General features: G+C 39.0%; 1 protein-coding gene across 1 annotated transcript; it reads right to left on the reverse strand.

Moving 5' to 3' along the window:
* Positions 1-839: 839 nt before the first annotated feature.
* On the reverse strand, positions 840-15,827 carry fgf6.S (fibroblast growth factor 6 S homeolog). Its single transcript, XM_018254656.2, has 3 exons — positions 15,483-15,827; positions 12,030-12,133; positions 840-1,222 (listed from the first exon to the last, which is right to left on the reverse strand). The coding sequence occupies exons 1-3, from the start codon at positions 15,787-15,789 to the stop codon at positions 1,046-1,048; spliced, it is 588 nt and encodes a 195-aa protein (XP_018110145.1). The 5' UTR covers positions 15,790-15,827; the 3' UTR covers positions 840-1,045.
* Between the last annotated feature and the right edge of the window lie 276 nt (positions 15,828-16,103).

The raw sequence follows: 16,103 nt of genomic DNA on the forward strand, positions 1-16,103 counted from the left end.
TCTAGAAGTTTGAAAGGACTTAAATGTTCAGTTTTCCTACAGAAAAATAGAATGGTCAAAAGTCCTTAAACAATATTTGTCCTCTATCCTTCAGGGATAAATTGACTTTAACTGTACTTAATAAAGCACAATGTCTGTCTTATAAACACACCCAGAAACAATAATGGTATCTTCTATAGGGCTTGCTTGGTCATATGAAGTCATCGCTAAGTGAGGTTCGATATAGGGGTGGGTTCAGTGTCGGACTGGCCCACTGGGATACCAGGAAAACTCCCGGTGGGCCCAGGTGTGAGTGGGCCCTTGTGCTGCTAAATATTTGGCCTATTTCATGGCCATTCCCTATTTCAAAGAGGCTAATAGATGGAATAATAGATTATAGTATGTAAAAAATAGAGACTAGGAGAATAGAGGTTGAGTGAGGAGAAGAAGAATAAAAGCACTGAGAGTGGGCCACTAGTGTATGGTTCTTTGGTGGGTCCTTGGTCTAAGGTTTTTTGGGTGGGCCCCTGGTGTCCCAGTCTGACACTGGGTGGGTTCTTGAGAAGACAAATGGTGTAATCCAGTGGAAAAGGGGGCATCAGAATAAGGCAGTTTAAATGTATTACATTCTTTAGGAGCAACCAACTATTTGGCCTTCTTGGAGATCATATGAAATCAAGGGCAACACCATAATGTTTCTGGATATGTATATAAATTGTAAGTAAGTATAGTGATGCAGAGAATTCGCGTGATTCGCCACCGGCGAATAAATTCGCAAAACAGCCGGCGTCATAAAAATTGACGCCGGCGTCAAAAACGGCCGCCAGCGTCAAAAACGAGACACCGGCACCGCTTCACGAATTTTTCGCCGTTTCGAGAATTTCACGCAAATTCACCCATCACTAAGTAAGTAGATTACCGATGGGTACTGGTTGTAACGGATCCAGTACAAACATTCTGAGCCAAATATACATATACTCTGACAGTGTATAAACGTGTTACCTGGGAGTTAAATCATATGTGCAAAATAAAAATGTACATATTTGGCTGTAAGCTTGATTCATTCTTATAGTCTTGGAAGAAAATGAGTCGCTGTCATTGCGGGGGAGATTTTAGTTCCTCTTTTTACCCTCCCGTATTTGCTTAATCCAAGATAAGCACCGTGGTACAGTTCCGATTCATAGGCATTGTAATTGTTCGACAAGAGGATTTCTCTAAACTTGCATTCATCCTGGAAGGTAGGCTGTTAAAGAAAAAGAAAAAGAATGCTATGAAGTTGGGAGAGATCATATGGACAGGTTGCAGGGAGTAAGGAAAACGGAAGAAAATATAATAAACAAATGAAGAGTAAACACAAGGGAACATAGAAGAAAGTTATATGACATAGTAACAACATAGTATCATAGTAAGTTAGGTTGAAAAAAGACACACGTCCATCAAGTTCAACCTTAAGTCTATATATAACCTGCCTAACTGCCAGTTGATCCAGAGGAAGGAAGGCAAAAAAAAGTCTCTCCAAATCTTCACAGCTCTCACTGTAACAAACCCATTCCCAATATTTAGGTGGAACCTTTTTTCTTCTAACCGGAATGGGTGACCTTGGGTCAGCTGGAAAGACCTACTGGTAAATAAAGTATTAGAGAGATTATTATATGATCCCCTTATATATTTATTCATAGTTATCATATCTCCCCTTAAGCGCCTCTTCTCCAGAGTGAACAACCAAAACTTGGCCAGTCTTTCCTCATAGCTAAGATTTTCCCTTTACCAGCTTAGTTGCCCTTCTCTGTACCCTCTCTAATACAATAATGTCCTGTTTGAGTGATGGAGACCAAAACTGTATGGCATATTCTAGATGGGACCTTACCAGTGCTCTATACAGTGGAAGAGAACCCCACTCCTCCTGCGAATCAATGCCCCTTTTAATACAACTCAAGATCTTATTTGCCCTTGATGCTGCTGACTGGCATTGCTTGCTACAGCCAAGTTTATAATCTCCAAGGACTCCAAGGTCCTTTTCTATAATGGATTTGCCTAGTGCAGTCCCATTAAGGGTTTAAGTGGATATTTTTACATCCCAGGTGCATGACTTTACATTTATCAACTTTGAATCTCATTTGCCACTTAGCTGCCCAAATTGCCAGTTTGTCAAGATCCTGTTGCATGGATGCCACATCTTGGATGGAATTAATTGGGCTGATAGTTTTGTGTCATCTGCAAACATTAATACATTACTTACAATACCCTCTCCTAAATCATTAATAAACAAGTTAAATAAAAGTGGACCCAATACTGAGCCCTGAGGGACTAAGAACCTTACTCCAAGTAGAGAATGTCCCATTAACAACCACCCTCTGTACCTGATCCTGTAGCCAGTTTCCTATCCATGTGCAAACGACTTCATTAAGCCCAACAGACCTTAGTTTAGAAAGCAGGTGTTTGTGGGGCACAGTATCAAACGCTTTGGCAAAATCCAAATAGATCACATTTACTGCCCCTCCACTGTCCAGCATTTTGCTTACCTCATCATAAAATGCAATCAAATTAGTCTGACATGACCTATCCATCATAAAGCCATGCTGATTGCTGCTTATAATGTCATTCACTAGAACAAAATGTTGAATGTGATCCCCTAACAAGCCTTCAAATAATTTGCCCACCACAGATGTCAAACTTACTGGCCTATAATTGCCAGGCTGAGATCGTAATTCCTTTTTGAATATTGTAATGACATCAGCTTTCCTTCAATGCAAAGGTACCATATCAGATTAATGGGAATCTGAGAAAATCAGAAATAGGGGCCGGTGTAAAACTGAACTAAGCTCTCTTAGAACCCGGGGGTGTATTCCATCTGGCCCTACAGACTTGTCGTTTTGAAATGCCTTTCCCTTCTTTCCTATGATCTTCTATATTAAGACACGTAGGGTGATTCTTGGTGTTTCTACATTTAATTCTTAAAGAAATAAATTGACAACAGTAACGATTTAATATAATTTTAAATGACAACCACTTCTGTTCTGTGTTTTTAGATGAAAACATAATGCCCAATCTATGCTCTGAAGGGCAGCCATCAAGGCACTAAAATTAGCTTTTTTTTTTGCACCAAACATTAAATGATATCACATTATGGCCACTATTACACTGGGGTTCAATCACTTGCACATTTCTGAGTCATCAGAGATCACTAGATCTAGAATAAAAAATTTTCTGGTTGGCTCCTCAACAACTTGTGCCATAAAATTGTCATGCAACAAGTTTATACATTTGTTCCCATTAACTGATCTGGCAGTGCTGTTGCTCCAGTCAATATCTGGGTAATTGAAATCCCCCATTATAATTACTTTCCCAAAACTAGCAGCCTTTTCTATTTGCATCAGGAGCTTAGCCTCCTCCTCCTCACTTACATTACGGGGTCTATAGCGACTCCTACAATTAATTTGCAGGACTCTTTACAATCAGTAAAGAACTCCACCCATAAGACTTCAGCGCTCTGGTTTTTTTAACATAACCTGCTCCTTTATATAAGCTTTTAAATCCTGCCTAACAAAAAGCCATACCCCTCCTCCTTTTCTATTGCCTCTGTCCCTCCGAAACAAAGTATAGCCACTGATATTAAATGCCCAATCATGAGACTCATTCAGCCATGTTTGAGCCACACCAATCAAATCATATTTTCCCTCCAGCACCTCCAGCTCTCCCATTTTACCAGTCAGACTCCTTGCATTTGCAAACATACATTTAATACTGGTACCATAATTAACATATGATATATGGTCCTCCCTGTCCTTAACATAAAAGTGAAGACTTTGGAGAAATTAAAGAGAACATTACATGCAGTTATCCACAGTCTTATGGTTTCCTGACCCACTTGTTATTGACATTAATCCTGCTGCTTTTTATTAACAATAAAAATATTCAAAATATTTTCAAAAATGTTACTACATTATTTTATTGCACAACAAAAATATTTTTCACGGTTTCCCTTTAAATAAACTAAAGGTGCTTATTCACTCTAACCATGCTCTGAGACAAACAACAGTCAACCATAACCTTATATACCTTATGAACCAGGCACAAACTCTAAAGTGCCAGAACAAAGGTTGACCTAGTTTAGGGCAGAGACACATGCTGCTATTTCGGGAAATTAGTCAACCAGCGACAAACTGCTTCTTCTTCTTCAGGCCCTAATCTCCCCGAACCGCCTTCCCGCCGGCTAGAATGTAAATCGCATGTGGGATGACACTCGGAACTCTTCATTTTCTGAAGTCGTCCGAAGTTGCCACACAAGGAAACTTTGAGGTACTTTGGAAAGCCGAAGTGATCTGAGTGCCATCCCATCGGCGATTTAAATTCTAGCCGGCGGAAAGGCAGTTCGGGGGAAATTAGTTGCCCGAAGAAGAATCGATTTGTCGCTGGGCGATTAATCTCACGAAATAGCAGCGTGTGCCTCTGCCCTTACAGGCCACACATTTCTCAAAGACAAAAGAGAATTATGATAAAATACTGGAGCACTGGTGTCCCACTTATGTAATCATGAACTTTTCTGCACTAAACACCAAACAGGACACAGATTTGGAAAAGTTCAGGACCACACTAAAACATTACCCGAAAAGCTTGCAGAAACCACGATTAACCCAAAAGAGTTCATCAATTCCCATTGTTCTTCTTTCACTAACTGGACACCTGTGGTAAAAGACAGAATTATTTATCACTGATATTTCTAAACCAAACCCATAAACCTCCAAATGAAAGTATTATGGGTATGAAGGCAAACCAACCGCAGAGCTACTATGTATTTTATTTGCTACCCTTGAAGCATCACTAACTAACTTCTAATGTTTCAGAGCAACTTCAGCCTTCCATGAATGGTTTGAAATCACTTGATTCATCTTTCTCCTTTGTCTCAGCATTAAGAAGTACAACTTACTCATCATGCTTAGCAATATCAACCTCCACCTGATGGGGCTTATAAGAATGTGCTGCACCCTCTCATGTGGCATCACTCACTTGGGTTTCCTACTTCTATTAAAACTAATCTGAAACATCTCAGATGATAACAGCCGGACAACACTTTCTTGCTAAGTTCCTCCATGTAATCTAAAGGTTCCATCCAAGCCAGCAAAGTATTATGTTACTGTGAGGATTACAGTGCGTTTGGTGTTTCATTTGATATGAAGTGGTTATTTCATATCTGGCTCCTTCGTACAAACCTTAACATATGCCAAGCCGATGCCTCAATGTGGATAAGCCTTAACACTAATCGCTAAAAGAGTCTTAAATTGCAACTTCATATCTATGGATGAGGTAAGGCATTGATTATAGTTTCAACTAGAAATGCAATGACGTAGGTCCCCTCAAGGGTATCACTGTATACTTCTATCCCAAGTGACCTTACGCATTAAGTAGAGATGGGTATGATTTGGTGGCTTCACAAGGACACTTTAAAAGATTATTATTTGTAAAGGTTTTGACAGACGGTGCCTGAGTGTCTGCACCCAACAATAAATCTCGTTCTTCGGTTTTCAGCCTGTGCGGGTCAGATGCCACCTGTTTCCCTTATACTTTCCACTTGCTGATATACATTAGTAAGGCTCGCTTTTATTTGCCTGTTGCAATTGATATTTGCCAGCAAATACACTAAATGCAACCCGATACACAAGTCGGAGCTGTGATACATTTTATATTTCAAGTGACCACATGGCAAATAACCAGTAAATCCCCCTGACTCGATCAAAAGACATATACATATGTAGCTTGATATATTCACAAGTATTCTAGATTCATTGTACCAGCTGACTAGCAGAGGGGGCTTGCGAGTATGGTAATGGTAAGACTACAAGAATGTAACAGTAAAGTGAGACTAATACTTATATACAGGGTGAAATTGATAGGTTTCACAAAATGGTTAAAAAAAAGCCAATGATAGCCACCCCACTATTAAATTCACTACAGAAGTGGCAGCGGGGTCCCTGAATTTTCTTGATGTCCAACTTACCCTAAAACAAGGAAAGATAGGCACAGATCTGTACCGAAAAAGCACAGATCGTAATAATCTTTTGAACGCAGCAAGTTTCCATAACCCAAGATGCATAAATGCTATTGCAAAGGGCCCATTTTTGAGAGCCAGGAGAATAACATCAGAGGTTAGAGGTTATGAGAAAGCTGCACTGGATCTAATTGAAAGGTTTGCGGAAAAAGGGTACAAGAAAGAAAGATTGGTCTCTATAGCAAAGGAGGTCGAACATATCCCAAGGGAGACATTGCTAATAGAGAAACCCAAAATAAAGGAACCAAATAGAATCCCCTTAGTTAGTACATATGGGGCACACAGTAAGAAACTGGAAAAAATTGTTAAAAAATTCTGGCCAATTGTACAGAATGACAAAACTATAAGTAAAACCATTACAGATATGCCATTGTTTTGTTAGAAACGGGGCTACACAGTAAGAGATATGCTGTGTCCAGCAGAACCAAGACAAAAACGAATGCAAAAAATTTTCAAGGGTAAACCAACTGTAGGAACATATCCATGTTTAAACTGTGTGTGTTGTTCCTCCATTATAAAAGGGGATAAAGTACAACACCCAACGAAAGGCAATAATATCCAACTACACAGCTATGCGACCTGTGAAACAGAGCACGTAGTTTACATGTTAAAGGGGCTGATTCACTAAGGGTCGAATATCGAGGGTTAATTAACCCTCGATATTCGACTGGGAATTGAAATCCTTCGACTTCGAATATCGAAGTCGAAGGATTTAGCGCAGATAGCGCATCTAGTACGATCGGATTGAACGATAAAATCCTTCGAAACGAACGATTCGAAGGATTTAAATCCAGCGATCGAAGGAATATCCTTCGATCAAAAAAAGTTAGCCAAGCCTATGGGGACCTTCCCCATAGGCTAACATAGACTTTGGTAGCTTTTAGATGGCGAACTAGGGGGTCGAAGTTTTTTTTAAAGAGACAGTACTTCGACTATCGAATGGTCGAATAGTCGAACGATTTTTAGTTCGAATCCTTCAATTCATAGTCGTAGTCGAAGGTCGAAGTAGCTCATTCGATGGTCAAAGTAGCCCCAAAAAAAACCTTCGAAATTCGAAGTTTTTTAACTTCGAATCCTTCACTCGAAATTAGTGAATCGGCCCCAAAGTGTCCGTGTGGCATAGTATATGTGGGACAAACCATATGAAAAGTGAAAGAAAGGATAAAAGAACATAAGGGGGACATCCGTAATTTTAAAAAAGAAACAAACACTGACACTCCAGTCTCACGCCATTTTTATACGAATAAACATCATGCATCTCAGTTAAAATGGTTGGTGTTGGAAGTAATAGAATCACCACATAGAGGAAAATATTGTTACAAAAAGAAGCAATATGGATTAAGAAACTCAATAGCCTGACTCCAGCAGGTATGAATGACCAATGGAGCGTTGCATGCTTCTTATAACGTATAGATTTTGCAACGATATACCCTTATTAACTGTTTCTTCATTCCCTTTCAGCAAGAGTTGAAGCGACTGCCCTATAGTCTGAAAGTAAGATAGAAATGATTATCTACAATAGCAGAACCTCTGATTGGTAAGATACACGGGGCAGCACCGCTATAAATTTATGTAAAATATTACGGTTCTATATTTACTCATGTAATATGTTGATTACTTATGTAAAATATGGGTTCATGTAAATGAAACAGGAAATGTTGGTTGGAAGCTACTTGGACTCTTTTTTGTAGGCTTAATTGCAATACAAGGGGTAAAGTGTATTTGTTTTAAATGATTTTTTGGTCAATTTTTTCCTATTGGATGATTTTGGACCCTATGGACTATTGGACTTTGAAGTCTTCACAGATCACAGAATCTAATGTGGGGTCAGGCAATGAAATCCCCAATGCAGTGACCTCATCGTATCAATCTTTTCAGCAACGTATCACGTCAGGGGGGTGGAGACATTTTGATTTAAAACCTTGTGTGTAATGTGCACTGATTAACACTTGAAAAAGAGCCACTAAGCTCGAAACATGTTGTGTTAAAAATTAAACTTGCAGCACAGCATCTGCAGTTTTTGAGCCTGTTTGTCCACAACTCTAAAGATTTTGCATTTGCACCAGCCTCTAACTGGGACAGAGGCCGTGACACGGGCGATCAATCTTGACCAAAGGTACAATAATCTCTTTCCCAGTTATATACAGGGTTCTGCTGCGTAGAAGTGCATTGATACAGAGATAGATACAGAGATATTGGTGATGTATATTGCCGGTCAAGAACCAATTTCTCTTTTTGCATTAAAACCTTCCTATAATCCATTATTCTGTACTATAAGAATTGCTTCCCCATGTGTAGGAGCCAGCGTCAGTTTTAGTGCTCGATGATGGAGAGCTCAACCTAATCCCAAAAATAACATTTGTTGAAAGTACAGGGTGGTTACCCAGAAGACCCTTCCTTTGCAATAGTAGAGTTATTGCTAAAATATCCGGATGCACACCTTTTTGTTAAAGTTGTATCAAAAGTGGTTTATTAAGCCCATATACATCACAAAAGCGCAATGTTTTGGACCCCTCTGGGCCCTTTATCAAGCCAGGCTTGATAAAGGGCCCGGAGGGGTCCGAAACGTTGCCCTTTTGTGATGTATATGGGCTTTATAGCCAGGCTTGATAAAGGGCCCGGAGGAGTCCGAAACGTTGCCCTTTTGTGATGTATATGGGCTTTATAGCCAGGCTTGATAAAGGGCCCGGAGGAGTCCGAAACGTTGCCCTTTTGTGATGTATATGGGCTTAATAAACCACTTTTGATACAACTTTAACACAACTTTAATACAACTTTTTTGATACCAACCAATCAGCGGCCAGCATTTATATGTCTACTTTGTGGAACCATTGGTACTTTTTATTCCACCTTAAAGGGCACCTATCACAGCCAAAACCAAACACATATTAACAATCTGACCAGTACAACCTAAACACGTTTAATCAAACTACATATATAGTTTTTTGAAAAAAACTGCAGGTTTTAAAAAATCCCTTACTTTGTCAAATGGGTTGTTTCACTGAGGGAGTCCATACTAAGAGACAGAGACTATAATATGCAAATTTCAGGAGCATGCTCAGATTGTAGCACTGCCTTGAGTATTCTACCCAGAATGCCTAGCTTCAGTAAACTCCTGCCTCCGCTAGAACTACAGTGGAGATAGGGGAGATCTTGCAGAAGGTAAAGTGAGCTGATGATTCTCATTATACAAACAATTCTAACAGTTTTAAAAATCGGATTTCTTGAACTTTCACATAGTGTCTTTACTTAGGAAATGATTAAATGATTTTAGTTATGATTGGTGCCCTTTAAAGGATAAGTAAACCTTAAAAATAAGTGAATGTTGAAGTGATGAGGGTGATATTCTAAACACTTTTGCAATGTACATTCATATTTTATTTTTTTTTAATTCCAAGCTATTAAAGGATACATGTACTGTTTACAGGAAGGAATTATGTTAAAACAGCGCCACCTGCCGGTCAGTTTCTGACCAGTCTGACCAGCAAGTAGTCAAGGAAGTTGTCAGGAGAAAGAAAGAGGCTGCTCTGATGTTCTTCTGCTTAGGAAAACAATTAGAAACCTTTCTCACATCTTTCCTAAGCAGAAGAACATCAGAGCAGCCTCTTTCTCAGTACAGATTTAGTGCAGTGAAATTCCCCCTTCATTTACTTGCTCTGACTGTTGCAGACATGAATCTCTACTTGATCGCTGGCTGCTCTACAGGGAAACAAACAAAGCTGCAAGTAAATAAAGGGGGAATTTCACTGCATACAGTCAGGTTTCTTATAAAAACGGTAGACATTTTTTAATTAAAGTATATTGGAGATAGGTTTCTTTTTCATTAAAGAAATGAAAAATGGTATTTTATTTTTTTGCCTTTCCATTATCTTTAATAAAAACCTTTCATATCATTGTTGCTCCACCAAACATGTCGCTAGACTACAATTACCATCTTCTTCCAGCCTGTTAGCAAGGGTTACAGCACAATGGGAGCCGTGGTCATAAAGCAATAGAGATGCAACAATACATATTAATACAGTTCCTAAGCCCTCCAGAGCCAGGGGCTCTACTGATGCAAGAAAATCCAACAATGAGAATCCCCTCTGCTCTATTTCAGTGTCAGACTCTAAGCTACACGAGGATGTGGATGATCCAGCAAGAATCATCCACTACTACAACTATGTTAGTCATTAGTGATGGGGGAATTTATTCGCCAGGAGTGAATTTGTGGCGAATTCCCGCAATTCGCCACCGGCGAATAAATTTACAGGCAACAAAAAAAAATGGGCGCCGGCATCAAAAACGAGACGCCGGCGCCGTTCCGCAAATTTTTCGCCGTTTTCTGAATTTCACTGGAAATTCGCCCATCACTATTACTCATATCATTATTATCCAACATTAAGGGGCATATTTATCAAGGGTCGAATTTCGAATTTGAAAAACTTCGAATGAAATGAGACCAAACGAAATTAAGTCGAAGGTTTTTTTGGCCGAATAGGTCCATTTTTGATCGAATAGGTCTGTATTTGGCCGAATTCGAATTGAAGTAATAGCGCATTTGATCAAATTTGAATCAAAGTTTTTCCTTTTCCCAAAAAAAACCTTTGATTTTTCAAAGTCCACCAATTGTCTCCAAATAGGCTCTAGGAGGTCCCTCATAGGCTAAAACAGCAATTCTGCAGGTTTTAGATGGTGAATGGTCAAAGTCGAATTTTTATGATGAAATTTCAATATTTGAATTTTTGAATTTTTTTCAAATTCGAATTGAATTTGGACTATTCCCTAGTCGAAGTACACAAAAAATAGTTTGAAATTAGAATTTTTTGAATTCGAATATTCACCTCGACCATTGATAAATCTGTCCATTAGATTTCCATTACCTATATTATAATGTAATCAAACTCCAGGAAGGCAGATATAGCACTGTTTAGGTGTTTGAACCCTGAAACTAAATTTTTTCAATGATTAATGTTGATCTTATGAAACGAAACAGGCACGGAATATGTTATCCAGAAACCCATTATCCAGAAAGTTCCAAATTAAGGAAAGGCCGTCTCCCAGACTTCATTTTATCCAAATAATCCATATTTTTCTCTGTAATAATAAAACAGTAACTTGTACTTGATCCCAACTAAGATATAATTAATCCTTATTGGAAGCAAAACCAGCCCATTGGGTTTATTTAATGTTTACATGATATGCTGGTATTCACCTTTAAGTTAACCTTTAGTATGTTATAGGCAACTTTTCAATTGGTCTTCATTTTTTATAGTTTTTAATTTATTTGCCTTTTTTCTGACTCTTTCCAGCTTTCAAATGGGGGTCACTGACCCCATTTAAAAACAAATGCTCTGTACAGCTACACATTTATGACTCATCTTTCTATTGAAGCCTCTCCTATTCATATTCCTGTCTCTTATTCAAATCAATGCATGGTTGCTAGGGTAACATGGGCCATGGCAACCATATTGCTGACATTGCAAGCTGCTGAATAAAAAGCGGAATAACTCAAAAACCACAAAAAAATTAAAATTAAAACCAATTGCAAATTGTCTCAGAATATCACTCTCTACATCATACTAAAATTTAAAGGTGAACAACCCCTTTAAGGTATGAAGATCCAAATGATGGAAAGCCCTAGGTCCCGAGCATTCTGGATAACAGGTCCCATACCTGTACTTAAGAGAGTCAAGTTTAAACAGAGGAGGGAGGGTTTAAAGCCAGTTTAAAACCTTGTCGGCGTCTGAGGGAGTGGAAAGAGAAAAAAACAACAAAAAAAACATTTCTTTAGAGTCTGCAACATTATGCAGTACGGTTACCAAGGGCAATCACAAAATTCTGTATTGTGACATTATTCACTAGTAAATATGAATATTTCATATCTAAAATAATATATCATCAATATGAAATAGTATATATAATTTATTTGTGGCTAAAACTCTTGCTTAAACCCTTCGAAATAAATAAATCAAATGAATGGTCCCACCCCAGCAAAAATAAGCCCAACCTTGTGTTTACTTACCGAAGCATAAAGTCTCCCCTTGTTGTTCATAGCCACAAACAGGTCACTTTTCACACCCGACAAGCTAATAACCCCTCGATCTACAGTTGAAATTTCTAACAGACCTAAGCAAACAAAACAGCTTGACGTTATTCAATTTAATTGCTATGTTTGCATCTAAATACTGAGAAAGAAATGGCTTCAGCACAATGAGAAATACAAGAGACAATATTCTTTCCTGCAAGACAACATTTTGCACACGAGATTCTATATTTGTCCTTAAGGGTAAGGCCACACTGGGCGTTTTGGGGAAATTTGGTCGCCTGGCGACTAATCGCCCCGTCTTTGCGGCGACTAATATCCCCAAACTCTGCGCGGGCTAAAATGGAAAAAACGCTTATCACATGCGGCGATTCGTTTTCCGAAGTCGCCCGAAGTTGACCCACGAGGAAACTTGGACAACTTCTGAAAACAAATCGCCACGTGTGATTAGCGCCGACGTTTTTACATTTTGGCCAGCGCAGAGTCAGGGAAGTCGTTTGGGGAGATTGGTTGTCGCGATTAGTCGTCAGGCAATCAAATCTCCCCAAAACGCCCAGTGTGGCCTTACCCTAAAGCTCCAACATACAGCAATGTCATTTGTTGTAGCATCCCACAATATTTATCATTTATACAGGTATAGGAATGCTCAGGACCTGGGGTTTTTACGGACATCGGATCATTCTATATTCTAGATCTTCATACTTTGTCTACTAGAAAATCGTGTAAACATCAAATAAACCCAATGGGCTGGTTTTGCTTAAAATGAGGTTGGATCAAGTATATAATTCTTAAAAAATGTGGATTATTTGTAGTGATGGGCGAATTTGGGGGGTTTGCGAAAAAATTTGCGAAATGTGCAGGCGTCTCTTTTTTTTTTACGCCGACGAATTTTCGCGGCAGTTTGGCCCATCACTAATTATTTGATTATAATTAGGGATTCACCAAATCCAAGATTTTGGATTTGGCCGGACCTCTGAATCCTTTGTGACAGATTCAGCCAAATACCGAACGAATCCTAATTTGCATATGCAAATTAGGGGTGGGAAGGGGAAATCATTTTTAACTTCCTTGTTTTGTGACAAAAAGTCACACGATTTTCTTTCCTGCTCCTAATTTGAATATGCAAATTAGGATTCGGATTCGGCCAGGCAGAAGGATTCGGCCGAATTCGAATCCTGCTGCAAAAGGCCGAATCCTGGCCGAATCTCAAACCAAATAGTGGAGTCTAAGGGAGACGGCCTTTCTGTAATTTGGAGCTTTCTGAATAACGGGTCCCTTACCTGTAATTGATATGCCTTTTCACTGTAGTAAGAAAAATGTGTGGTTGGCTGGTTTAATGAAAGAATGATCTGGGGAATTCAGAAGGAATCTCAGCAGTTCAATCTTTTCTCAAATCTATTAAAGCTTTCCCAATAGCTAAGGTACTTTTATCAAATACAGGTATAGGATCTCTTATCCACAAACCCATTATCCAGAAATCTCCAAACTACAAGAAGGCCATCCCCAATAAGGTAAATTTAAACAAATAATTATACGTTTTTAAAATGATGTTCTTTTTTCTGTATTACTAATAATAATAATATAATATAGCAATGTTATATATACGACAGTCTTGTGCTTGTTCTTGTAATCAATACAATCCTATTAGATTTATTTTAATATTAAGACCACTTATCCAGAAAACCCCAGCTCCCAAGCATTCTGGATAACAGATCCTATACCTGTACCTGTGACAGTTTGTCAGAATGTGTTCAACATCATTCTGTTCAGTGAGGTGTTAGCTGCACTGTACTAGCACTGAGCACTAACATCCTTCCTAATAATCACTAATTCAAAGTACATATGGGGAGAAGGTATTCTGATGACTCCTCCTTTCCTGGGCATCTGACTTATGATAATTATCTCTATAGTGCATTGATTATATTGTCTTTTAAAGGGGCAGTCATGCCTTGGATCAACACTATTATACTATGTAATCTAAGCAATTTGCAGTTGGTCTTGCTTATCTGTTTGTTATTTGCTACCTCTCTGATGCTTATTTATTTATGAATGTATTTTGCAATTGTTAGTACTATTTTAAAGGTGTAATTAATATTTTTTAATACTTTATCTTGCACTGCTCTATACCGGCATAGAAATGACTGCCAAGTTACTATGGTGAGCAACCTGTTAACATTAATTTAAATTGCAAGCAGCAGCGCAAATGTAAGCATTCAATTGTGAACTGATTTTTAATATCATTATGCACATTGTTGGCGACACTGTTTTGGCAGTACAGGCATGGGATCCATTATCCGGAAACCCACTATCCAGAAAGCTCCGAATTACGGAAAGGCCATCTCCCATAGACTCCATTATAATCAAATAATTCAGATTTTAAAAAAATGATTTCCTTTTTCCTTGTAGTAATGAAACAGTATTTCTTCCTAACTAAGATATAATTAATCCTTATTGGAGGCAAAATAATTATATTGGGTTTAATTAATGTTTAGTTGATGTTTTAGTAGACTATGGGTCAGGGCAAACGCTCAGATTCAGGGAGATTAATCGCCCGGCGACAAATCTCTTCTTCTTCTGGCAACTAATCTCCCCTCCTCCTCTCCTCGCGAGGAAACTTCGGGCGACTTCGGAAAACGAAGCGCTCCAAGTGCCAGTTCGGGAGATTAGTCGCCCCGAAGAAGAGGAGATTTGTCGCTGGTTGACTAATCTCCCCGAATCTGAGCGTGTGCCCTGACCCTTAAGGTATGGAGATCCAAATAACAGAAAGATCTCTTAAGAAGAAAACCCCAGGTCTGGAGCATTCTGGATAACAGGTCCCATACCTGTACCTGTGTTCTAGATTATGACGTAAAAGGCATTTTCCAACAGTAACATTATAAAAGTGGACAATAAGTAAATTTTAAAGAAAAAAACCAGATGGTATTGCATGCGATATCTCCAGAAGGCTGTCGGATAATCAGCCTAGCTTTATAAGTCTTCCCGAGAATGCTGAAAAGACGACACATGCAATTTGGAATGATTACATGTCTAGCATTCTTCAGAGTAGGTTTCTGTCAATGTTATCGCAGCTTTAACATCAGCAATGTGTAAGATAAATACCTTCTATCCACAACAAATCCATTCTGCGCTATTAATCTGTAAACTGTATATCTAATTGCCCTCATTAATCCGTTGCAATTCCAGCAAATAAAAACGAGTTTTACCTGCACCCAAATCTTATTTGTCCTTTCATGCACAGTAAATATAGAGGATGAAGTTCAGCAAACTCGGATATATTAATAGCTGGTTTAAAAAAAGGAAGATATTTGGCCCTAGGTATCATATGATGTTTGAGTGAAAAGGTATCTATTGCACACAAACCATGGTTTGCACGTTGAATGTACTAATCTGGGTTAATTTAAAAGAACCGTCGTTCGTTAGCATATAACTCACTGTATGGATTCTCATTATGGACCCCACTTATGCTTCCATCAGGGAGAATCTGAAGGTGAAATCCGATTCCTACATTGCAGTAAAGCCTTCGGTGCCTCTTGATTCCGAGTAAATAATCGCTTTTCCATTTTACATCCAACGGATCCGGAAGCATCCCAAGCGACCTGGCGAAAAGTGACCCCCATCCTCTTTCAAGTAAAGCTCCATTATCTCTGATTGGAAGAGGGTACGACGGAACAATCCCCATGAGAAAACAAAGGACGACAACGGTAGACGACGTCCAGTGAATGGCGCTTCTGTGGGACATAGCGATGGGAAGCCTTTGGGAAACGGCAACCCGGTGCAACTTCTGGACACGTGGTCAGAATTAATGGCCCTAAAAATACCTCCCTTCTTGTTTTTCTCTCTTTAGCATGGCGGCAAAGGATTATTTTTGGCAAGCAGAAAGAGATAGCTGACATCAAACTAAAGCCTTGGGACAGTTGAGTAGGGAAGATAGAGAGATCAGGAAACATCAAAGTGTTGGGGACCATGTTTTAGAGTTCCTGGTTTCCGATGGGCAACCTAGATATATTAGCCTGACCTATCTTTATAGATCAGAGGCTGGCCTATTCCACAGCA

Source organism: Xenopus laevis, chromosome 3S (assembly GCF_017654675.1).
Source record: "Xenopus laevis strain J_2021 chromosome 3S, Xenopus_laevis_v10.1, whole genome shotgun sequence".
NCBI lineage: Eukaryota > Metazoa > Chordata > Amphibia > Anura > Pipidae > Xenopus > Xenopus laevis.

Coding starts and splice junctions, on each gene's coding strand:
- fgf6.S (XM_018254656.2), bottom strand. CDS start 15,789: ATGTCCCACAGAAGCGCCATTCACTGGACGTCGTCTACCGTTGTCGTC. Junction 12,134..15,482: donor CCATAATGAGAATCCATACA/GTGAGTTATATG, acceptor TTGTTTGCTTAG/GTCTGTTAGAAATTTCAACT. Junction 1,223..12,029: donor AGGGGAGACTTTATGCTTCG/GTAAGTAAACAC, acceptor TTTCTTTAACAG/CCTACCTTCCAGGATGAATG.